Below are 25,752 nucleotides of genomic sequence, written 5' to 3' on the forward strand. Positions count from 1 at the left end.
CTGTTTCATGAGGGGGGGTACCCTCAATCGTCAGGAGATTTTAATGGGAGCATTCGCATACCATGGTTTATATAGGGCACAGAGTGGGTGGGTACAGGCTGGCCTAGGGGCGTGGTGATTGGCTCATGTGTTACCTAGGAGGTGTTTCCGTCTATGGCGGCATGTTGTTACAATTTCGCTGCGCTTGTTGAGGGATGACAGGTCTGGACGGTAAATAATAAACAGTTTCTCTTTCAAGCATAGGTTGCATCTTTTATTACCACTATTGTAAGGTGTGCTGGATGCAAGAATTTGCCATGTTATTGAATATTCAACATTATTGTCTTTGAGGTCCCAAATGTGTTTGCTGAGTTCTGTGGTATTTCGCAGGTTTTTGTTCCTGAAAGAAGCCTTGTGATTGTTCCATCTGGTTTTGAATTCACCCTCGGTTAATCCTACATATGTGTCGGATGTGTTAATGTCCTTGCGTATTACCTTAGATTGGTAGACAACTGATGTTTGTAAGCACCCCCCGTTGAGAGGGCAATCAGGTTTCTTTCGACAATTACATCCTTTGTTGGTTTTGGAGTCGCTCTGTCTGAGGGCCAACGGCTCATTTGCAATTGTTTTGTTGTGGTTTGAGATGATTTGTCGTATATTGTTCATGCAGCTGTAGCTCAATTTAATGTTGTTCTTATTGAATACTTTTCTTAGGATGTTGTCTTTGGGAAAGTGTTTGTCAATCAGATTGAGGAATTTGTGTCCAATGTTCGTTGAGACGTTTTTGCTGTATGGGGGGTTGTACCAGATGATGTCGTTCCGTTTTCTGTTCTTTTTTGGCTGGTTTCCTGGCGTGGGTTCATAGGTGAGGGTGAAATTGTATCCGCTTTCATCAAGGGCTTTTTGGTACGGGGGGGTTGCTTGGTCAAATTCAGCTTTGCTAGATGACAGCATCGATAGCCTTTTATTGATTCCGGTAGGTATTCTTTTCGTGGTGGTGGGTGGATGGTTGCTGTCATGGTGCACGTATTGGAGTGTTGTGTTGGGTTTCGTGAATGGTTGGTAGCTGTTATTTCTCAGGTTGAAAGTGACGTCAAGGAAGTTGACGGTTTGCTTGTTGGCTTCAATCGTGATCCGTAGGCCGTTCTCTTTGAAAAGTCAAATTCAGCTTTGCTAGATGACAGCATCGATAGCCTTTTATTGATTCCGGTATATATATATATATATATATATATATATATATATATATATATATATATATATATATATATATATATATATACTATTAACCGCAATAGGTAATTGTAAAAAAAAATCAAAAACAATCTGAAGTTGTCTTTATTTTTAAGTTATCGTGCCGTGATTTCACCAGTCCTGGCCCACTCGGGAGTACATTTTTCTCCCAAAATGAGTTTTACACCCCTGGTCCTAGAATTACCAGGATGAGGTCAACTTTTTTTTTTTGCAAGAAAAACTTTGGAATTCCCCCGAGAATAAAGTTGTGCTATTACCCTTCTTCCAAGTCACGTCCCGGCCCGACAAAAAAAACCGCTCCATCACTCGGCTTCTTAGATCTGTGAGTGATGAGAGGAGTACGTTTAACAAGGTGATCACGCCATCGTTCAAAAGAAGCCGCAAGTGGCCGTCAAGAGCGGATGGATGAGACCCCGTGTTTGGGATGCGGCCGAAAAGTCATTATTCCTCATCTGTGAGCGCCGATGATGACGACGACGATGGCGGGCGATGAGTGATGGAGCGCTACACAAAAAAAAAAAAACCCAACCGCCCTCGACTCCGGCTTTTACAGTGCGGGGGGTATTACAAGTGACATAAAGCACTTTCCATTCACGACTTGTCTTTCAACTGTCAATAATAACCCCGCGCGAGAAGCCGCTCATGCAATTAATCCGTTTTATTCCCGTCTAATCCATTCGGCATAAACCGCGGATGCGGAACAAACAGATGATGTATTTCATTTGTGTTTACATCGGCGAAAGATTCAATTAAGCTCACCCCCCCCCCACCCTTCTTTTGGGGAAAAAGGAGTTCATCTAATTTGATGCAAATGAATTTTAATTTGGTTTTCATTTAAGCCAAACAAACATGGGCTCCCTGCAGGAAAACGACAAGGCAAGGATTGAGGGAAGACGAGCGTATTTGAGCTGACATGTGATTTAAACCAGTGGTCCCCAACCACCGGGCCGCAGCCCGGTACCGGTCCGTGGATCGATTGGCAAATTATTAGGGCCCGCATGGCCCATTGTATAAGGACTCCCAAAGGGAGTCCTTATGCAATGGGACATAAGGACCTATTGAATTTGTAAGGTTTTATTCTTTATTCTTTATTCTTCCGCCGCCACATTAAACTGTAATTTGACCCACTTAACATGCTTCAAAACTCACCATATTTGACCCACACATCAGGACCTGCGAAAATTGCCTTTTTAAAAAAAAACCGAACCACAAAACTCAAAATTACGCTCTAGCGCCCCCTAGGAAAAAAAAAACTAGACTGCCTGTAACTCCCACTAGGAAGGTCGGAGAGACATGAAACAAAAACCTCTATGTAGGCCTGACTTAGACCTACATAATCATAATAGTCCATTGTCGGAAGTTGGCAATTCCCCCTTCAAGACAAAAAAGTACTAAAAACAGTAACTTTTGCCTCTTTGAGCTGTAATTTGACCCCCTTAACACGCTTCAAAACTCACCAAACTGAACGCACACATTAGGACTGTCAAAAATTGCGATCTTATAAAAAAACCTAACCCCAAATCTCAAAATTGCGCTCTAGCGCAATTTTTGAATAAAACGCAGAAAAAACTGCTCCTCGGAAGAAAAAAATGACAACACTGCCTGTAACTCCCACTGGGAAGGTCGGAGAGACATGAAACAAAAACCTCTATGTAGGTCTAACTTAGACCTACATTTCATAAATTGACAACCCCCAGCAAAAATCAACAGGAAGTTTGCTATTCCCCCTTCAAAACAACATTTTTGTAAAAACCGGTCACCTTTCTTCAAACATTATCTCCTCTGAGCGCGTTTGTCGTTTCGGTTTCAAACTAACACAGGAGAGAGATTGAACCCTTCTGATTAAAAGTTGGCGAAAGAGTTTTGATACCTGCTCCAGTTTTGATTTTATGACCCTTCAAAGAACCTCTGCGCTGATGCTGCTGTTTTTTCAAGATGGCTGCTTAAAAGCAGGCAGCACCAGCTGCAGACAAGGTAGGTACACTAGACAAAAGTCTTGGGACAATTCGGACTAAAAGTAGACAAAAGTATTGGGACACTTATGACTACCACTGGACAAAAGTATTGGGACACATAGCACGAAAACTGGACAAAAGTATTGGGACACTTGGGACTACAACTTGACAAAAGTATTGGGACACTTATGACTACCACTGGACAAAAGTATTGGGACACCTACACTGGACAAAAGTATTGGGACACTTATGACGAAAACTGGACAAAAGTATTGCGACACTTGGGACGAAAACTGGACAAAAGTATTGGGACACTTAGGACGAGCACCTGCCAAATACGCGGGCCCGACCAACGCTGCTTGCAGCTTTAATTTTTTTTATTTTTTTTTATTTATTTATTTATTTTTTAAAATTAAATCAACATAAAAAACACAAGATACACTTACAATTAGTGCACCAACCCAAAAAAAAATCCCTCCCCCATTCACACTCATTCACACAAAAGGGTTGTTTCTTTCTGTTATTAATATTCTGGTTCCTACATTATATATCAGTATAGATCAATACAGTCTGCCGGGATACAGTCCGTAAGCGCACATGATTGTATTTTTTTATGAATTTTTTATTATTTTTTTAAATAAAAAAAATTACCCCCCCGGTCCGTGGGACACATTTTTTAAGCGTTGACCGGTCCGCAGTTACAAAAAGGTTGGGGACCACTGATTTAAACAAAGCGTTCACCCCGGGGTTCGGGGCTGTGACCTTAAGGTGCCGCCTCACCTCTTATTCTATCGCGTGGAGAAAAAACCCCCCAAAAAACGAGCTTTTATTCTGAAAGAAAGCTACTCTATTGGATTGTTTTCATTTTGACGGGCGCTCCGTCCTCCGCGACCTTTAAGTGACGAACCCCGCGGAGCGGCGTCTGCTTCTCGGGGGTGGGAATGGTTGGTTATCTTATCTCGTGGGGGGCGGCGCCCTCATTGCCGGCTGGCTGTCAGCGCCAGTAAACCCCACACACTCGCGACTTTCATCCATCCATCCATTTTCTACCTTCGGGGTCGCAGGGGGGTGCTGGAGCCTATCTCAACTACAATTGGGCGGAAGGCGGGGTACACCTTGGACAAGTCGCCACTTCATCACAGGGCCAACACAAGTAGAAAGACAACATTCACACTCACATTCACACACTAGGGCCAATTTAGTGTCGCCAATCAACCTATCCCCAGGTGCATGTCTTTGGAAGGGGAGAACATGCAAACTCCACACAGAAAGATCCCGAGCGCAGGATCGAACCCAGGACCTCTGTATTGTGAGGCAGACGCATTAACCCCCATATACCACCGTGCTGCCCCACTCGCGACTTGTCGGAGAAAAAAAAAAAAAAAGCGCTCCGACTTTTCGAAATCGGCAACGGGCGTGACTTCGCTAGCGTCCCGAAAAAGAAGAAGTCAGCTGGGAACGGACGGCGCGTAGGAAGACGGTCGTCGTTGGAGCGCAGGCGTGCGTCCCACCGATAAACACGTGGGAGGATATTGATCCAAACTGATCAATGACTCAGTTTCGGAATGACTGCCATCGAACGATTCTAACTAGAGATGTCCGATAATGGCTTTTTTGCCGATATCCGATATTGTCCAACTCTTAATTACCGATTCCGATATCAACCGATACCGATTTATACAGTCGTGGAATTAACACATTATTATGCCTCATTTTGTTGTGACGCATTTAACAATGTATCGTATTTTCCGCACTATAAGGCGCACCTAAAAACCTCCAATTTTCTCAAAAACTGACAGTGCGCCTTATAGTCCGGTGCGCCTTATACAGGTAAAAGCCAGTAAATTAGAATATTTTGAAAAACTTGATTTATTTCAGTAATTGCATTCAAAAGGTGTAACTTGTACATTATATTTATTCATTGCACACAGACTGATGCATTCAAATGTTTATTTCATTTAATTTTGATGATTTGAAGTGGCAACAAATGAAAATCCAAAATTCCGTGTGTCACAAAATTAGAATATTACTTAAGGCTAATACAAAAAAGGGATTTTTAGAAATGTTGGCCAACCGAAAAGTATGAAAATGAAAAATATGAGCATGTACAATACTCAATACTTGGTTGGAGCTCCTTTTGCCTCAATTACTGCGTTAATGCGGCGTGGCATGGAGTCGATGAGTTTCTGGCACTGCTCAGGTGTTATGAGAGCCCAGGTTGCTCTGATAGTGGCCTTCAACTCTTCTGCGTTTTTGGCTCTGGCATTCTGCATCTTCCTTTTCACAATACCCCACAGATTTTCTATGGGGCTAAGGTCAGGGGAGTTGGCGGGCCAATTTAGAACAGAAATACCATGGTCCGTAAACCAGGCACGGGTAGATTTTGCGCTGTGTGCAGGCGCCAAGTCCTGTTGGAACTTGAAATCTCCATCTCCATAGAGCAGGTCAGCAGCAGGAAGCATGAAGTGCTCTAAAACTTGCTGGTAGACGGCTGCGTTGACCCTGGATGTCAGGAAACAGAGTGGACCGACACCAGCAGATGACATGGCACCCCAAACCATCACCCAACCATGCAAATTTTGCATTTCCTTTGGAAATCGAGGTCCCAGAGTCTGGAGGAAGACAGGAGAGGCACAGGATCCACGTTGCCTGAAGTCTAGTGTAAAGTTTCCACCATCAGTGATGGTTTGGGGTGCCATGTCATCTGCTGGTGTCGGTCCACTCTGTTTCCTGAGATCCAGGGTCAACGCAGCCGTCTACCAGCAAGTTTTAGAGCACTTCATGCTTCCTGCTGCTGACCTGCTCTATGGAGATGGAGATTTCAAGTTCCAACAGGACTTGGCGCCTGCACACAGCGCAAAATCTACCCGTGCCTGGTTTACGGACCATGGTATTTCTGTTCTAAATTGGCCCGCCAACTCCCCTGACCTTAGCCCCATAGAAAATCTGTGGGGTATTGTGAAAAGGAAGATGCAGAACGCCAGACCCAAAAACGCAGAAGAGTTGAAGGCCACTATCAGAGCAACCTGGGCTCTCATAACACCTGAGCAGTGCCAGAAACTCATCGACTCCATGCCACGCCGCATTAACGCAGTAATTGAGGCAAAAGGAGCTCCAACCAAGTATTGAGTATTGTACATGCTCATATTTTTCATTTTCATACTTTTCAGTTGGCCAACATTTCTAAAAATCCCTTTTTTGTATTAGCCTTAAGTAATATTCTAATTTTGTGACACACGGAATTCTGGATTTTCATTTGTTGCCACTTCAAATCATCAAAATTAAATGAAATAAACATTTGAATGCATCAGTCTGTGTGCAATGAATAAATATAATGTACAAGTTACACCTTTTGAATGCAATTACTGAAATAAATCAAGTTTTTCAAAATATTCTAATTTACTGGCTTTTACCTGTATATGGACCAATATTGAGCCACAACAGGTCTCGCAACTACGGGATGCATAACGTAACCTCAGCCTCCACTGTAGCGTCTATTCTATGGGGCGGTATAGCTCGGTTGGTAGAGCGGCCGTGCCAGCAACTTGAGGGTTCCAGGTTCGATTCCCGCTTCCGCCATCCTAGTCACTGCCGTTGTGTCCTTGGGCAAGACACTTTACCCACCTGCTCCCAGTGTCACCCACACTGGTTGAAATGTAACTTAGATATTGGGTTTCACTATGTAAAGCGCTTTGAGTCACTAGAGAAAAGCGCTATATAAATATAATTCACTTCACTTCACTTCACTATGCGCCTTATAATGCGGTGCGCCTTATATATGAACAAAGTTTTAAAATAGGCCATTCATTGAAGGTGCGCCTTAGAGTGCGGAAAATACGGTAACTTTACCATGAATTGATTAACATGGACCCCGTAAACGTATTGGGGTGTTACCATTTAGTGGTCAATTGTACGGAATATGTACTGTACTGTGCAATCTACTAATACAAGTTTCAATCAATCAATCAAAAACAAGGTTTTCCAAAATAAGAGAACAACTTCAATTCAAGTTGTGGAAAAAAAAAATGCCAACATGGCACTGCCATATTTATTATTGAAGTCACAAAGTGCTTTTTCTTTTAAACATGCCTCAAAACAACAGCTACAAAAACAACGAAGGCACACAGCTTCAGTCCAGAGTATACCAGAGCATACTTGCCAACCTTGAGACCTCCGAATTCGGAAATTGGTGTATATTGTTGCGTCCCGGAAGAGTTAGTGCTGCAAGGGATTCTGGGTATTTGTTCTGTTGTGTTTATGTTGTGTTACGGTGCGGATGTTCTCCCGAAATGTGTTTGTCCTTCTTGTTTGGTGTGGGTTCACAGTGTGGCGCATATTTGGAACAGTGTTAAAGTTGTTTATACGGCCACCCTCAGTGTGACCTGTATGGCTGTTGACCAAGTATGCACTTATGTGTGTGTAAAAGCCGCATATGTTATTTGACTGGGCCGACACGCTGTTTGTATGTAGGAAAAGCGGACATGACGACAGGTTGTAGAGGACGCTAAAGGCAGTGCCATTAAGGCACGCCCCCAATAATGTTGTCCGGGTGGAAATCGGGAGAATGGTTGCCCCGGGAGATTTTCGGGAGGGGCACTGAAATTCGGGAAGTTGAAACCGATAACGATAATTTCCGATATTACATTTTAAAGCATTTATCGGCCGATATTATCGGACATCTCCAATTCTAACCAAACAACAGAAAACATTGTGGCATTTCACAAATGATAACCGCAAGCATGCTATTGTTAGCATGTTAGCATGCTAGCTTTTTTTTTTAGGCAGTTTTTATTTAGAGCGTGGCGCGGTTGGGAGAGTGGCCGTGCCAGCAACCTGAGGGTTCCTGGTTCGATCCCCACCTTCTAACAACCTCGTCACGCCCGTTGTGTCCTTGAGCGAGACACTTCACCCTTGCTCCTGATGGGTGGTGGTTAGGGCCTTGCATGGTCATCAGTGTATGAATGTGTGTGTGTGAATGTGTGAATGTGTGTGTGTGAATGGGTGAATGTGGAAATAGTGTCAAAGCGCTTTGAGTACCTTGAAGGTAGAAAAGCGCACAATTCGGCAAATTCAAAGTGTGCTTTACCAAAAATTGCAGTAAGGAAACATAATTCACATTAAAATCAGAAAAAACAATCATCATTAAAAAAAAAAATCATAATTAATTAAAAATCAATCAAAGAGTGTAGACCAGGGGTGTCAAATTCATTTTAGTAGAGAAAAATCTACTCCCAAAATGTTTAATTATGGGTCTGTTGCAATGCAAATGTTTAATTATGGGTCTGCTGCAATGCAAATGTTTAATTATGGGTCTGCTGCAATGCAAATGTTTAATTATGGGTCTGCTGCAATGCAAATGTTTAATTATGGGTCTGCTGCAATGCAAATGTTTATTTATGGGTCTGCTGCAATGTAAGCGCCCAGTCACTTATAACTTGGTATTTGAAACATGCTAACTGTATGCATGTTTACGTGAGCATTTTAGCATGCTAACATTAAAGTGCTAGCTTTTTGCGCACATTTTTTTGCTCACTTTACGCTTAAAAAAAAAAATTAAAATCTGCAGGCATACACCTTATTATGGGCCTGCTGCAATGCAAGCGCCCATTCACTTAAAACTTGGTATTTGAAACATGCTAACTTATTTTGCTACCATTTACCCTAGAGTCATATAACTCGGTATGTGACCGCTGTTAACTGTTAGTGTGCCAACTTTAGCATGCTAGCACGCTAAAAATAAAGTGCTAACTTTTTTTTGCTCATTTTACGTTTAAAAAAAAAATTCTGCAGGCATACACCTTACAGTCATATAACTTGGTATTTGAAACATGCTAACTGTATACATGTTTACGTTAGCATTCTAGCATGCTAACTTATTAAAACTATGAAACCACATGTGCATAAGTATTCACAGCCTTTGTTTAATACCTTTGTTGAAGCACCTTTGGCAGAAATTCAAGTCTTTTTGAATACGATGCCACAAGCTTGGCACACTTATCTTTGCGGCACTTCTCAAGCACCATCATGTTGGATGGGAAGCTTTGGTTTTCAATCATTATGTCTCTATACATTGACGCATTCATGTTTCCCTCTATCCCGACTAGTCTCCCAGTTTCTGCTGCCTTAAATATTTATGTAAATTTGATTTTTTTTTTTCCATTATTATAAATGCGCAAAAAAAAACCAAAAACTTTTGACATTCTCATCATTGGGAATTTGGAAGACAAAAAATAATTTATTCCATTTTGGAAAAAAGCTGTAACATAACAAAATGTGGAAAAAATGAAGCAGCTGTGAATACTTTCCGTAGTTCTTGGAAAAAAACATGTACATATTGTACTGGGGTTGAAGGTGAAAACTACCAAAAATGGTAGTTTGTGTTTGGGCACCCTTGCTCTAGATCAGTGGTCCCCAACCAACGGGCCGCGGCCCGGTACCGGTCCGTGGATCGATTGGTACCGTGCCGCACAAGAAATAAAAAAAATAAAAAATAAAAAATAAATATATATACATATATATACATATATATATATGTTTTTTTTTTACCGAGAAATAATTTTTACATTGTACACTTTGATGGATAAGTTGCTTCAAAATCATGAGTCAAGCAGATATTTAAGTACTTATTTTTGATGTTTGGAATGTGCAATAATATATGTGTTGCAATATTAGATTAAGTTTAAAATATATGACATTGCATACAGTACATGTATTTTTTTCTGTCAAAATAGAAAGTTTAGATTTTTAGATTTTAGATTTAGATTTATTGGTCCCCGATGGGGAAATTCATTTTCACTGCCGTACATTTGAACAATAGATATTACACATCACGAAACAAAAATAACAAAAAGACATCATACATGACCAACACACATTTACAGGCTTGTCAGACAGGTCGTTGACAAGTTGACTACATTTAGAAACAAATAGACGCATGGTAATTTCAGGCCTTTGCGGGGGCCAAATAAAATGAGGTGGCGGGCCAGATATGGCCCCCGGGCCTTGATTTTGACACATGTGCTCTAGATAATATCGGTCAAAACCATGCGTAAAACAGCAAATATACTTCCAAACATTGTGACAACCCAAAGCTATCAGAAACTTTGTATTTGTTTCTTTATTCCCTGTGTTATTTCATCTAAGCTAAGCCAAACTGAGAATCAAAAAGGAAGAAGTTAACTTTATGCTTCTTACTTAATGCAAAAGCTACAAAACCCAAAAACAGTGAAGTTGGCACGTTGTATAAATCGTAAAAAAAATTGAATAAAATTATCTGCAAATCCTTTTCAACCTATATTCAATTGAATAGACTGCAAAGACAAGATACCTAACACTTGAACTGGTAAACTTGGTTATTTTTTGCAAATATTATCTCATTTGGAATTTGATGCCTGCAACATGTTTCAAAAAAGCTGGCACAAGTGGCAAAAAGACTGAGAAAGTTGAGGAATGCTCATCAAACACTTATTTGGATCATCCCACAGGTGAACAGGTTAATTGGGAACAGGTGGGTGCCATGATTGGGTATAAAATCAGCTTCCATGAAATGCTCAGTCATTCACAAACAAGGACGGGGCGAGGGTCAACACTTTGTGAACAAATGCGTGAGCAAATTGTTTAAGAACAACATTTCTCAACAAGCTATTGCAAGGAATTTAGGGCTTTCACCATCTACGGTCCGTAATATCATCAAAAGGTTCAGAGAATCTGGAGAAATCACTGCACGTAAGCGATGATATTACGGACCCTCGATCCCTCAGGCGGTACTGTATCAAAAAGTGTGTAAAGGATATCACCACATGGGCTCAGGAACACTTCAGAAAACCACTGTCAGTAACTACAGTCCGTCGCTACATCTGTAAGTGCAAGTTAAAACTCTACTATGCAAAGCGAAGGCCATTTATCAACAACACCCAGAAACGGCGCCGACTTTGCTGGGTCCGGGCTCATCTAAGATGGACTGATGCAAAGTGTAAAAGTGTTCTGTGGTCGAACAAGTCCACATTTCAGATTGTTTTTGAAAACTGTGGACGTCGTGTCCTCCGGAAAACAAGGAGGAAAAGAACCATCCGGATTGTTATAGGCGCAAAGTTGAAAAGCCAGCATCTGTGATGGTATTGGAGTGTATTAGTGCCCGAGGCATGGGTAACTTACACATCTGTGAAGGCACCATTAATGCTGAAAGGTACATACAGGTTTTGGAGCAACATACGCTGCCATCCAAGCAATGATATCATGGACGCCCGTGCTTATTTCAGCAAGACAATGCCTCATGGTAAAAGAGTGCAGGTACTAGACTGGCCTGCCTGTAGTCCAGACCTGTCTCCCATTGGAAATGTGTGGCGCAATATGAAGCCTAAAATACCACAGGACTGTTGAACAACTTAAGCTGTACATCAAGCAAGAATGGGAACGAATTCCACCTGAAAAGCTTAAAAAATTGTTCTCTTGAGTTCCCAAATGTTTACTGAGTGTTGTTAAAAGGAAAGGCCATGTAACACAGTGGTAAAAATGCCCCTGTGCCAACTTTTTTGCAACGTGTTGCTGCCATTAAATTCTAAAAAAAAAAAAAAAGTTTCTTAGTTCGAACATGAAATATCTTGTCTTTGCAGTCTATTCAATTGAATATAAGTTGAAAAGGATGTGCAAATCATTGTATTCTGTTTTTATTTACGAATTACACAACGTGCCAACTTCAATGGTGTTGTTTTTTTTTTTGTAGAAAACTACAGATTTGATCAGGTTAGTGCTTTTATTATCCTTGAGGAAAACAGAACAGTGTTGCAGCGTGACAGAGGAGCAATAACCCTCCTAAAAAGGCGTTATAGCGCCGACATGATTGATCAATTGAATTCCGCGCGGAGGGGCGGGGGGGGAAGTGGCGGGATTAAGTAGAGTATTATACGCACAATGAGTTGAGGCAGGATGTTCATTTCAAAGTCCATTCGAGCTCCCACTTGCCACCAGATCAGACAATCAATAGCGGCCTTGCATATCATACATCATCCCCCCTTCGCCGGGAGGAGAACATCATCTGTTGCAAATTTAGAATGACAGATTTGGAATATTGGGATTTCAAGTTCTGTAAGACAAAAAGGCCGTCCTTACCGGGGTCGCTCTTTCCTCTCGTAGATGGTTCAGATGGTTCTGGCCCAAACAGTGATTCTCAGGGTAGTGTGGAGAGTTTACGCAAGCACCTGAGGGCCGACGCCTTCACGCAGCAGCAGCTGGAAGCGCTGGACCGGGTCTTTGAACGCCCCTCCTACCCGGACGTCTTCCCCACGTCGGAGCACATCAAACCGGAACAGGTTAGTCGTGTTTTTTACTCCCTGATGTTTGTTTTTCAGCACACACACACACACATAAACACACTCCTTAACCAGAGGCTAATTAAAGCTGGCTGAGATGGCAGGCACGGGGGGGGGGGCAAAAGGGATCACCGGGAAAACTCCCACGCGTTATTGATTTTGTGATGGAAAAACACGTTCCTCGCATCCCCCCCGTAATGGAGAATAACAATACTGCCACGTGAAATTCATCCACGGCTGCCTCAGCTTTGTGTGACATCGAGGAGGAATTTCGCAGTGCGAGAATCGGTCATTTCGCGTCAATAAAGTTAAAAATATGACAAGTCAAATTGACCTTTTTTTAATGATCGTGATTTAATTCGTTAATACATGTACGTTTCCCCCCCCCCCCCCCCCAATTGATAGTTTGTTTTGTTGTCTTTTTGTTGCCGATGCCATCACGGCGTACTTGCTCGTTCGTCCGTGCTGAAGGGCTCATATTGCTCATGCATGTGACTTGGCAGGTGCTTCTCTTTTGTTTAATTACCGTATTTTAGGGACCATAGGGCGCACCGGATTAAAAGGCGCTTTAAAGGGGTCATAAACTAGAACAGCCTAATAGCTAGGACTAGTATGCATATATCTATAAAAAGGCTTTCTTAAAAAGAAGGGGTTTTAAGCCTTTTTTTAAAGCATCCACAGTCTGTGGTGCCCTCAGGTGGTCAGGGAGAGCACCCATTAGCAGACATATTACATGCCGTTTTGTTTCGCAATATTATGCAAAACCAACTTTTCTTACCCTCTGGTACCTGCTGATCTTTATTTGGGACCTGCATGAGTCCTGAAAAATTGCGCGCGTCCGCCATTGTCGTCGATAAGCTTCTTCTGTGGTGAGGTTTTTTTTTTTGTTTAATTACCGTATTTTCCGGACCATAGGGCGCACCGGATTAAAAGGCGCTTTAAAGGGGTCATAAACTAGAACAGCCTAATAGCTAGGACTAGTATGCATATATCTATAAAAAGGCTTTTTTAAAAAGAAGGGGTTTTAAGCCTTTTATAAAAGCATCCACAGTCTGTGGTGCCCTCAGGTGGTCAGGGAGAGCACCTTTTAGCGGACATATTACATGACGTTTTGTTTCGCAATATTATGCAAAACCAACTTTTCTTACCCTCTGGTACCTGCTGATCTTTATTTGGGACCTGCATGAGTCCTGAAAAATTGTGCACGTCCGCCATTGTAGTCGATAAGCTTCTTCTGTGGTGAGGTTTTTTTTTTTGTTTAATTACCGTATTTTCCGGACCATAGGGCGCACCGGATTAAAAGGCGCTTTAAAGGGGTCATAAACTAGAACAGCCTAATAGCTAGGATTAGTATGCATATATCTATAAAAAGGCTTTTTTTAAAAAGAAGGGGTTTTAAGCCTTTTATAAAAGCATCCACAGTCTGTGGTGCCCTCAGGTGGTCAGGGAGAGCACCTTTTAGCGGACATATTACATGACGTTTTGTTTCGCAATATTATGCAAAACCAACTTTTCTTACCCTCTGGTACCTGCTGATCTTTATTTGGGACCTGCATGAGTCCTGAAAAATTGTGCACGTCCGCCATTGTAGTCGATAAGCTTCTTCTGTGGTGAGTTTTTTTGTTTTTTGTTTAATTACCGTATTTTCCGGACCATAGGGCGCACCGGATTAAAAGGCGCTTTAAAGGGGTCATAAACTAGAACAGCCTAATAGCTAGGACTAGTATGCATATATCTATAAAAAGGCTTTTTAAAAAGAAGGGGTTTTAAGCCTTTTTTAAAAGCATCCACAGTCTGTGGTGCCCTCAGGTGGTCAGGGAGAGCACCTATTAGCAGACATATTACATGACGTTTTGTTTCGCAATATTATGCAAAACCAACTTTTCTTACCCTCTGGTACCTGCTGATCTCTATTTGGGACCTGCATAAGTCCTGAAAAAATATGCATATCCGCCATTGTAGTCGATAAGCTTCTTCTGTGGTGAGGTTTTTTTTGTTTTGTTTAATTACCGTATTTTCCGGACCATAGGGCGCACCGGATTAAAAGGCGCTTTAAAGGGGTCATAAACTAGAACAGCCTAATAGCTAGGACTAGTATGCATATATCTATAAAAAGGCTTTTTTTAAAAGAAGGGGTTTTCAACCTTTTTTTAAAAGCATCCACAGTCTGTGGTGCCCTCAGGTGGTCAGGGAGAGCACCTATTAGCGGACATATTACATGCTGTTTTGTTTCGCAATATTATGCAAAACCAACTTTTCTTACCCTCTGGTACCTGCTGATCTTTATTTGGGACCTGCATGAGTCCTGAAAAATTGCGCGCATCCGCCATTGTAGTCGATAAGCTTCTTCTGTGGTGAGGGTTTTTTTTTGTTTAATTACCGTATTTTCCGGAACATAGGGCACACCGGATTAAAAGGCGCTTTAAAGGGGTCATAAACTAGAACAGCCTAATAGCTAGGACTAGTATGCATATATCTATAAAAAGGCTTTTTTTAAAAAAGAAGGCGTTTTAAGCCTTTTTTAAAAGCATCCACAGTCTGTGGTGCCCTCAGGTGGTCAGGGAGAGCACCTATTAGCAGACATATTACATGCCGTTTTGTTTCGCAATATTATGCAAAACCAACTTTTCTTACCCTCTGGTACCTGCTGATCTTTATTTTGGACCTGCATAAGTCCTGAAAAAATGCGCACATCCGCCATTGTAGTCGATAAGCTTCTTCTGTGGTGAGGTTTTTTTTTGTTTAATTACCGTATTTTCCGGACCATAGGGCGCACCGCATTAAAAAGCGCTTTAAAGGGGTCATAAACTAGAACAGCCTAATAGCTAAGACTAGTATTCATATATCTATAAAAAGGCTTTTTTAAAAAGAAGGGATTTCAAGCCTTTTTTAAAAGCATCCACAGTCTGTGGTGCCCTCAGGTGGTCAGGGAGAGCACCTATTAGCGGACATATTACATGACGTTTTGTTTCGCAATATTATGCAAAACCAACTTTTCTTACCCTCTGGTACCTGCTGATCTTTATTTGGGACCTGCATGAGTCCTGAAAAAATGCGCGCGTCCGCCATTGTCGTCGATAAGCTTCTTCTGTGGTGAGTTTTTTTTTTTTGTTTAATTACCGTATTTTCCGGACCATAGGGCGCACCGGATTAAAAGGCGCTTTAAAGGGGTCATAAACTAGAAGAGCCTAATAGCTAGGACTAGTATGCATATATCTATAAAAAGGCTTTTTTAAAAAGAAGGGGTTTTAAGCCTTTTTTAAAAGCATCCACAGTCTGTGGTGCCCTCAGGTGGTCAGGGAGAGCACCTATTAGCGGACATATTACATGACGTTTTGCTTCGCAATATTATGCAAAACCAACTTTTCTTACCCTCTGGTACCTGCTGATCTTTATTTGGGACCTGCATAAGTCCTGAAAAATTGCGCACGTCCGCCGTTGTAGTCGATAAGCTTTTTCTGTGGTGAGGGTTTTTTTTTGTTTAATTACCGTATTTTCCGGACCATAGGGCTCACCGGATTAAAAGGCGCTTTAAAGGGGTCATAAACTAGAACAGCCTAATAGCTAGGACTAGTATGCATATATCTATAAAAAGGCTTTTTTAAAAAGAAGGGGTTTTAAGCCTTTTATAAAAGCATCCACAGTCTGTGGTGCCCTCAGGTGGTCAGGGAGAGCACCTATTAGCGGACATATTACATGACGTTTTGTTTCGCAATATTATGCAAAACCAACTTTTCTTACCCTCTGGTACCTGCTGATCTTTATTTGGGACCTGCATGAGTCCTGAAAAAATGCGCGCGTCCGCCATTGTCGTCGATAAGCTTCTTCTGTGGTGAGGTTTTTTTTTTTGTTTAATTACCGTATTTTCCGGACCATAGGGCGCACCGGATTAAAAGCTGCTTTAAAGGGGTCATAAACTAGAACAGCCTAATAGCTAAGACTAGTATGCATATATCTATAAAAAGGCTTTCTTAAAAAGAAGGGGTTTTAAGCCTTTTTTAAAGCATCCACAGTCTGTGGTGCCCTCAGGTGGTCAGGGAGAGCACCCATTAGCAGACATATTACATGCCGTTTTGTTTCGCACTATTATGCAAAACCAACTTTTCTTACCCTCTGGTACCTGCTGATCTTTATTTGGGACCTGCATAAGTCCTGAAAAATTGCGCACGTCCGCCGTTGTAGTCGATAAGCTTCTTCTGTGGTGAGGTTTTTTTTTTGTTTAATTACCGTATTTTCCGGACCATAGGGCGCACCGGATTAAAAGGCGCTTTAAAGGGGTCATAAACTAGAACAGCCTAATAGCTAGGACTAGTATGCATATATCTATAAAAAGGCTTTTTTAAAAAGAAGGGGTTTTAAGCCTTTTTTAAAAGTATCCAAAGTCTGTGGTGCCCTCAGGTGGTCAGGGAGAGCACCTATTAGCGGACATATTACATGACGTTTTGTTTCGCAATATTATGCAAAACCAACATTTCTTACCCTCTGGTACCTGCTGATCTTTATTTGGGACCTGCATAAGTCCTGAAAAATTGCGCACGTCCGCCGTTGTAGTCGATAAGCTTTTTCTGTGGTGAGGGTTTTTTTTTGTTTAATTACCGTATTTTCCGGACCATAGGGCTCACCGGATTAAAAGGCGCTTTAAAGGGGTCATAAACTAGAACAGCCTAATAGCTAGGACTAGTATGCATATATCTATAAAAAGGCTTTTTTTAAAAAAGAAGGGGTTTTAAGCCTTTTTTAAAAGCATCCACAGTCTGTGGTGCCCTCAGGTGGTCAGGGATAGCACCTATTAGCAGACATATTACATGCCGTTTTGTTTCGCAATATTATGCAAAACCAACTTTTCTTACCCTCTGGTACCTGCTGATCTCTATTTGGGACCTGCATAAGTCCTGAAAAAATATGCACATCCGCCATTGTAGTCGATAAGCTTCTTCTGTGGTGAGGTTTTTTTTTTTTGTTTAATTACCGTATTTTCCGGACCATAGGGCGCACCGGATTAAAAGGCGCTTTAAAGGGGTCATATTATGATTTTTTTCTAATGGTGGTTCTTTGGTCAAAATGTTGCATAGATGATGTTTTACAGATCATCTTCAAGTAGCTTTCTAAGCGTCTCTTCCGGATGCGCCGTTTTGTCTTATTTACGTGGCTCACCTTCGGCGGCGTCTTCTCCCCGTCATCTTTGTTGTCGCGGTGTAGCGTGCAAGGACGGGAGTGGAAGAAGTGTCAAAAGATGGCGCTAACTGTTTTAATGACATTCAGACTTTACTTCAATCAATAACGGAGCAGCATCTCCTCATCCGTGGCTAAATAATGCAACAATAACGCCGGAAATGTGTCCCGTGAAAAACCGTCCGACCGGAACTCTCTAATAACTAAAGTTCCTTGGGTGAATAATGTAAACTCACTACACCGGTATGTTTTAGCGCTTTCATAGCTAGCCTATTGACAGATATAAGTAAGAAATTTACACTACTTTATATTAGAAATGGCAACAGCCTAAGATGAATGCCACATAAGAAGGTAGAGAAAAAGAAGAAGCTTATCGACTACAATGGCGGACGCGCGCAATTTTTCAGGACTCATGCAGGTCCCAAATAAAGATCAGCGGGTACCAGAGGGTAAGAAAAGTTGGTTTTGCATAATATTGCGAATCAAAACAGCATGTAATATGTCCGCTAATAGGTGCTCTCCCTGACCACCTGAGGGCACCACAGACTGTGGATGCTTTTAAAAAAGGCTTAAAACCCCTTCTTTTTAAAAAAAAAAAAAGCCTTTTTATAGATATATGCATACTAGTCCTAGCTATTAGGCTGTTCTAGTTTATGACCCCTTTAAAGCGCCTTTTAATCCGGTGCGCCCTGTGGTCCGGAAAATACGAAAATTAAACAAAAAAAAACCCCTCACCACAGAAGAAGCTTATCGACTACAACGGCGGACGCGCGCAATTTTTCAGGACTTATGCAGGTCCCAAATAAAGATCAGCGGGTACCAGAGGGTAAGAAAAGTTGGTTTTGCATAATATTGCGAATCAAAACGGCATGTAATATGTCCGCTAATAGGTGCTCTCCCTGACCACCTGAGGGCACCACAGACTGTGGATGCTTTTAAAAAAGGCTTAAAACCCCTTCTTTTTTTTAAAAAAAAGCCTTTTTATAGATATATGCATACTAGTCCTAGCTATTAGGCTGTTCTAGTTTATGACCCCTTTAAAGCGCCTTTTAATCCGGTGCGCCCTATGGTCTGGAAAATACGGTAATTAAACAACAAAAAAAAACCCTCACCACAGAAGAAGCTTATTGACTACAATGGCGTACACGCACAATTTTTCAGGACTCATGCAGGTCCCAAATAAAGATCAGTGGGTACCAGAGGGTAAGAAAAGTTGGTTTTACATAATATTGCGAAACAAAACGGCATGTAATATGTCCGCTAATAGGTGCTCTCCCTGACCACCTGAGGGCACCACAGACTGTGGATGCTTTTAAAAAAGGCTTAAAACCCCTTCTTCTTTTAAAAAAAAAGCCTTTTTATAGATATATGCATACTAGTCCTAGCTATTAGGCTGTTCTAGTTTATGACCCCTTTAAAGCGCCTTTTAATCCGTTGCGCCCTATGGTCTGGAAAATACGGTAATTAAACAACAAAAAAAAACCTCACCACAGAAGAAGCTTATTGACTACAATGGCGTACACGCACAATTTTTCAGGACTCATGCAGGTCCCAAATAAAGATCAGTGGGTACCAGAGGGTAAGAAAAGTTGGTTTTACATAATATTGCGAAACAAAACGGCATGTAATATGTCCGCTAATAGGTGCTCTCCCTGACCACCTGAGGGCACCACAGACTGTGGATGCTTTTAAAAAAGGCTTAAAACCCCTTCTTTTAAAAAAAAAGCCTTTTTATAGATATATGCATACTAGTCCTAGCTATTAGGCTGTACTAGTTTATGACCCCTTTAAAGCGCCTTTTAATCCGGTGCGCCGTATGGTCTGGAAAATACGGTAGTTAAACAAAAAAAAAAAACCTCACCACAGAAGAAGCTTATTGACTACAATGGCGGACGCGCACAATTTTTCAGGACTCATGCAGGTCCCAAATAATGATCAGCAGGTACCAGAGGGTAAGAAAAGTTGGTTTTGCATAATATTGCAAAACAAAACGACATGTAATATGTCTGCTAATAGGTGCCCTCCATGACCACCTGAGGGCACCACAGACTGTGGATGCTTTTAAAAAAGGCTTAAAACCCCTTCTTTAAAAAAAAAAAAAAAAAAAAAGCCTTTTTATAGATATATGCATACTAGTCCTAGCTATTAGGCTGTTCTAGTTTTTATTTTTATTTATTTATTTTTTAATTATCTTTTTATTTTTATTTTCAATACACTCTAGCACTTTGAGGTTGTTTGCTCAATGTAAAGTGCTTTCTACAAATAAAATATATTATTATTATTATTATTTTGCAGTCCTTATCCACAAACCATAATAATACTCGTATGTTTAATGCGCCGACAATCCATCAAGCGGTGCGGCTTCATAGCTTACCGAAGTCGTACTGAAAACATTTTGACAGGTTTTTGAGCGCGGCGTGTGATGTTTTGTATTCCCAATGGAACATTTAAAGTCTTGATGCTTTTTACTGGAGTCATCTTGCAGTTTACGCGTATCTCTTATGTACGACTGCCATCTACTGGTCACACTTATCATTACACCATCTACCAAATAAAATTGCTTCGAGGTCGATAAGCACAACTTGAATTATGCCGTACATTAGGTGCAACGGGTTATATTGAGAAAATTAAAGGACTTTAAGTGCGCCTTATAGTCCGAAAAATACAATTAATCGAAAATATTTGTCATACAATTAAAACATATATTTCTTATTAAACTTTAGTATTTTTTTGCATTATTACAAAGTTTTTACACTTTTCTTTTCTTCCCAATAGAGAAGGTAAACAGTGGTATTTCTGTAGTGAAATATCATGTTATTAAAGCGGCAAGTCCATCATATTTGTTGTAGCAGCACTTTATGTAATTATTGAAAACATAGGCACAAACAGTTAGACCTCGGGTTATGAGTTTTATTAGTTGTGTGACGCAGCTCATACCTTAAAAACAGTCATCCCTCGTTCCAAACAGGACCTCTACAAGCACATTTTTGCAAAGTAGAAATGTTTCATTACAAAAATCAAATATTTTCATCACAGAGCATAAAAAGTATTTTTACTACCTTTCAAATATGTTCTCCAACATTATGAGAGCCCTCTAGTTAGTAAAAAAAAAAAAAAGAAAAAAGCGCCCTTTACACGCTTTTAACACAATATAGTAATGCTGCCTGAGGCTTAGCCAATCAGTGGCCACGATACTGAACAGCCCGCCTTAGCGACTAATATTATTGCGATAACTCGCCATTTCTTTGGTTGAAAATGCTTAATTTAGGGCAAAACTTTTATAGAAAATGCTTTTAAAAAATCCTCCTTGCCGCAATACTTGTGTGAGGGATGATTGTATTGCGAATCACTGTCGCCCAATACAATTATTTTATTATTATCATTATATTATTGGCGCTTGCCCCGCCCCCAAACAGCACAATTTCAACATAGTTTTAAAAAGAATAACAAACTTTTTAGATAAGAAAACAATACAATAGAATGGAGTAGAAACAACCACAGTAGTTTATGAAGTAATGTACAGCATTCTACTGTATCTTCAAGCTGTTTCTCCGTCAAACACACCATCAGCAGCTTCTCCGTATTTTTATGGTCAAATAGCCGCCGTTTAGGTAGTATTTCATTGTCCTCGACGCATTCTGCTTCAGTATAGTGCAGGCTAGCAGCGACACACTCCAACTGCTTCGTTAAGTCCGCCGTGTTTTTGATGATTTCTTTCTTTAATTCAATAAATATCATCCACTTCTTCCCAGCACTGTCTTTCACACTCTCGTTCTTCCTTCCCGTTGTCGATCTCTAGCTGTAAGCTAATGCTCTCCCTGACCACCTGAGGGCACCACAGACTGTGGATGCTTTAAAAAAAAGGCTTAAAACCCCTTCTTTTTAAAATTGCCAACAAGCGGTGCGGAGGTTCGATACCTGAACATTTGCTCGCAACCCAAAGCATAACAAGCTTGTATATTTAAAAACTCGTATTACAACGTAACACTGTATTATAATTGTGTTCTTACGATATCAATAGATGCTAAAAATTACAACCGTAAAATTTGTAACACTAAATTTTTTTATATTTTTCTTATTTGACATGTTTTCTTTTTATCGTTTGTTCTGAGAAAACCCAACGCTTCTAAAAATCAACGCTAAAGGTTTCCTCTAACAAAATAACAATAGCAATTATGGGTTAAAAAAAATGTTGCTACAGTAGGGAAGGGATTGGTTTTAATTTTGCAATGCAGTGTGCTGAAAATAATGGAAAGTGCCACTCCACATAGCAACCGACGCTGTTGCTAGTTGGAATTGCCACGAAACACATTTTAAAATATTCAACACTCTACTGCCATCTAGCGGCTCAAGTGAATAGTGCACCCCTCCCAATTCGTCACCCTTCATGTGTCAGGTAAACCGCGACAAACAGGGCCATGTGAGTCCCTTTCTTACTAAATATTGTGGCTTTTTCTAGCAATATTTTACATACCAAGAAACAAAGCAAAACAAAAATGGTTTAAAGCTTGACTAACCTAAAATGTCTGGCGGCTAAAGTGAATAGTGCACCCTCCAAATTTGTCATGTTTCATGTGTCAGGTATACTGCTACGAAAAGGGCCATATGAATCTCCTTCCTGCTGCATAATGTGGTTATTTTTAGCATTATTTTACATACCATAAAACAAATCAAAACAAAAACGGAATGAACCTTGATTCATCTAAAAATATCAGGTGGCAAAAGTGCATAGTGCACCCTCCACATTCGTCACGTTTCATGTGTCAGGTAAACCGCGACAAATATGAGTCCCCTTTCTACTAAATATTGTGGTTATTTTTAGCATTATTTTATATACCAGTAAACAAAATAAAACAAAAACCGTATAAAGCTTGATTAACCTAAAATGCATGACAGCTAAAGTGAATAGTGCACCCTCCAAATTTGTCATGTTTCATGTGTCAGGTAATCCGCGACGAACAGGCCCGTGTGAGTCCTTTTTTTATTAAATATTCCGGTTATTTTTAGCATTATTTTACATACCAGGAAACAAAACAAAACAAAAACAGTATAACGCTTGACTAACCTAAACTGTCTGGCAGCTAAGGCCAATAGTGCGCCCCTCAAATTCATCCCGTTTCATGTGTCAGGTAAACCGCGAGGAATGGGGCCATTTAAGTCCCTTTCCTACTGAATATTATGGTTATTTTTAGCATTATTTTACATAACAAGAAACAAAACAAAAACAGTATAAAGCTTGACTAACCTAAACTGTCTGACAGCTAAGGCCAATAGTGCACCCCTCAAATTCGTCCCGTTTCATGTGTCAGGTAAACCGCGAGGAATGGGGCCATATGAGTCCCTTTCCTACTGAATATTGTGGTTATTTTTAGTATTATTTTACATACCTAGAAACAAAACAAAACAAAAACAGTATAAAGCTTGACTAACCTAAACTGTCTGGCAGATAAGGCCAATAGTGCGCCCCTCAAATTCGTCCCGTTTCATGTGTCAGGTAATCCGCGACGAACAGGGCCATGTGAGTCCCTTTCTTATTAAATATTGTGGTTATTTTTAGCATTATTTTACATACCAAGAAACAAAACAAAACAAAAACAGTACAAAGCTTGACTAACCTAAACTATCTGGCCTTAAATCCGTCCCGTTTCATGTGTCAGGTAAACCGCGAGGAATGGGGCCATATGAGTCCCTTTCCTATTGTGTATTGTGGTTATTTATAGCATTATTTTACATACTATAAACCAAATAAAAACAAAAACGGTATGAACCTTGATTAATGTAATATTTCTGGTGGCAAAAGTGCACAATGCGCGCACCAAAATTGTCACGTTTCATGTGTCAGGTAAAACGCGAGGAATGGGGCCATATGAGTCCCTTTCCTACTGAATATTGTGGTTATTTTTAGTATTATTTTACATACCAAGAAACAAGACAAAACAAAAACAGTACAAAGCTTGACTAACCTAAACTGTCTGGCCTTAAATTCGTCCCGTTTCATGTGTCAGGTAAACCGCGAGGAATGGGGCCATATGAGTCCCTTTCCTACTGAATATTGTGGTTATTTTTAGTATTACTTTACATACCAAGAAACAAAACACAACAAAAACAGTACAAAGCTCGACTAACCTAAACCTCTAAATTCGTCAAGTTTCATGTGTCAGGTAAACCGCAACGAATGGGGCCATATGAGTCCTTTTCCTACTGTGTATTGTGGTTATTTATAGCATTATTTTACATACTATAAACCGAATAAAAACAAAAACGGTATGAACCTTGATTAATGTAATATTTCTGGTGGCAAAAGTGCACAATGCGCGCACCAAAATTGTCACGTTTCATGTGTCAGGTAAAACGCGAGGAATGGGGCCATATGAGTCCCTTTCCTACTGAATATTGTGGTTATTTTTAGTATTATTTTACATACCAAGAAACAAGACACAACAAAAACAGTGCAAAGCTTGACTAACCTAAACTGTCTGGCCTTAAATTCGTCCCGTTTCATGTGTCAGGTAAACCGCGAGGAATGGGGCCTATGAGTCCCTTTCCTACTGAATATTGTGGTTATTTTTAGTATTATTTTACATACCAAGAAACAAAACACAACAAAAACAGTACAAGGCTTGACTAACCTAAACTGTCTGGCCTTAAATTCGTCCCATTTCATGTGTCAGGTAAACCGCGAGGAATGGGGCTATATGAGTCCCTTTCCTACTGAATATTGTGGTTATTTTTAGTATTACTTTACATACCAAGAAACAAAACACAACAAAAACAGTACAAAGCTCGACTAACCTAAACCTCTAAATTCGTCAAGTTTCATGTGTCAGGTAAACCGCAACGAATGGGGCCATATGAGTCCTTTTCCTACTGTGTATTGTGGTTATTTATAGCATTATTTTACATACTATAAACCAAATAAAAACAAAAACGGTATGAACCTTGATTAATGTAATATTTCTGGTGGCAAAAGTGCACAATGCGCGCACCAAAATTGTCACGTTTCATGTGTCAGGTAAAACGCGAGGAATGGGGCCATATGAGTCCCTTTCCTACTGAATATTGTGGTTATTTTTAGTATTATTTTACATACCAAGAAACAAAACACAACAAAAACAGTACAAAGCTCGACTAACCTAAACCTCTAAATTCGTCAAGTTTCATGTGTCAGGTAAACCGCAACGAATGGGGCCATATGAGTCCTTTTCCTACTGTGTATTGTGGTTATTTATAGCATTATTTGACATACTATAAACCAAATAAAAACAAAAACGGTATGAACCTTGATTAATGTAATATTTCTGGTGGCAAAAGTGCACAATGCGCGCACCAAAATTGTCACGTTTCATATGTCAGGTAAAACGCGAGGAATGGGGCCATATGAGTCCCTTTCCTACTGAATATTGTGGTTATTTTTAGTATTATTTTACATACCAAGAAACAAGACACAACAAAAACAGTACAAAGCTTGACTAACCTAAACTGTCTGGCCTTAAATTCGTCCCGTTTCATGTGTCAGGTAAACCGCGAGGAATGGGGCATATGAGTCCCTTTCCTACTGAATATTGTGGTTATTTTTAGTATTATTTTACATACCAAGAAACAAAACACAACAAAAACAGTACAAGGCTTGACTAACCTAAACTGTCTGGCCTTAAATTCGTCCCGCTTCATGTGTCAGGAAAACCGCGAGGAATGGGGCCATATGAGTCCCTTTCCTACTGAATATTGTGGTTATTTTTAGTATTATTTTACATACCAAGAAACAAAACACAACAAAAACAGTATAAAGCTTGACTAACCTAAACCTCCAAATTCGTCAAGTTTCATGTGTCAGGTAAACCGCAACGAATGGGGCCATATGAGTCCTTTTCCTACTGTGTATTGTGGTTATTTATAGCATTATTTTACATACCATAAACCAAATAAAAACAAAAACGGTATGAACCTTGATTCATCTAAAATGTCTGGTGGCAAAAGTGCACAATGCACGCACCAAAATTGTCACGTTTCATGTGTCAGGTAAAACGCGAGGAATGGGGCCATGTGAGTCCCTTTCCTACTGAATATCGTGGTTATTTTTGGCA

At 40.4% G+C, this 25,752-nt stretch overlaps 1 protein-coding gene across 2 annotated transcripts in view; it reads left to right on the forward strand.

Moving 5' to 3' along the window:
* Positions 1-25,752, forward strand: part of LOC133577710 (paired box protein Pax-2a-like) — a 118,973-nt gene that overhangs the window by 31,584 nt on the left and 61,637 nt on the right. For both annotated transcript variants that reach the window (XM_072912731.1, XM_061931688.2), the window contains exon 6: positions 12,321-12,496. In XM_072912731.1, coding sequence (XP_072768832.1) covers positions 12,321-12,496 — 176 coding nt within the window. The remainder of the gene's footprint in view (positions 1-12,320; positions 12,497-25,752) is intronic.

This window comes from Nerophis lumbriciformis, linkage group LG39 (genome assembly GCF_033978685.3).
Source record: "Nerophis lumbriciformis linkage group LG39, RoL_Nlum_v2.1, whole genome shotgun sequence".
In the NCBI taxonomy this organism is placed as follows: domain Eukaryota; kingdom Metazoa; phylum Chordata; class Actinopteri; order Syngnathiformes; family Syngnathidae; genus Nerophis; species Nerophis lumbriciformis.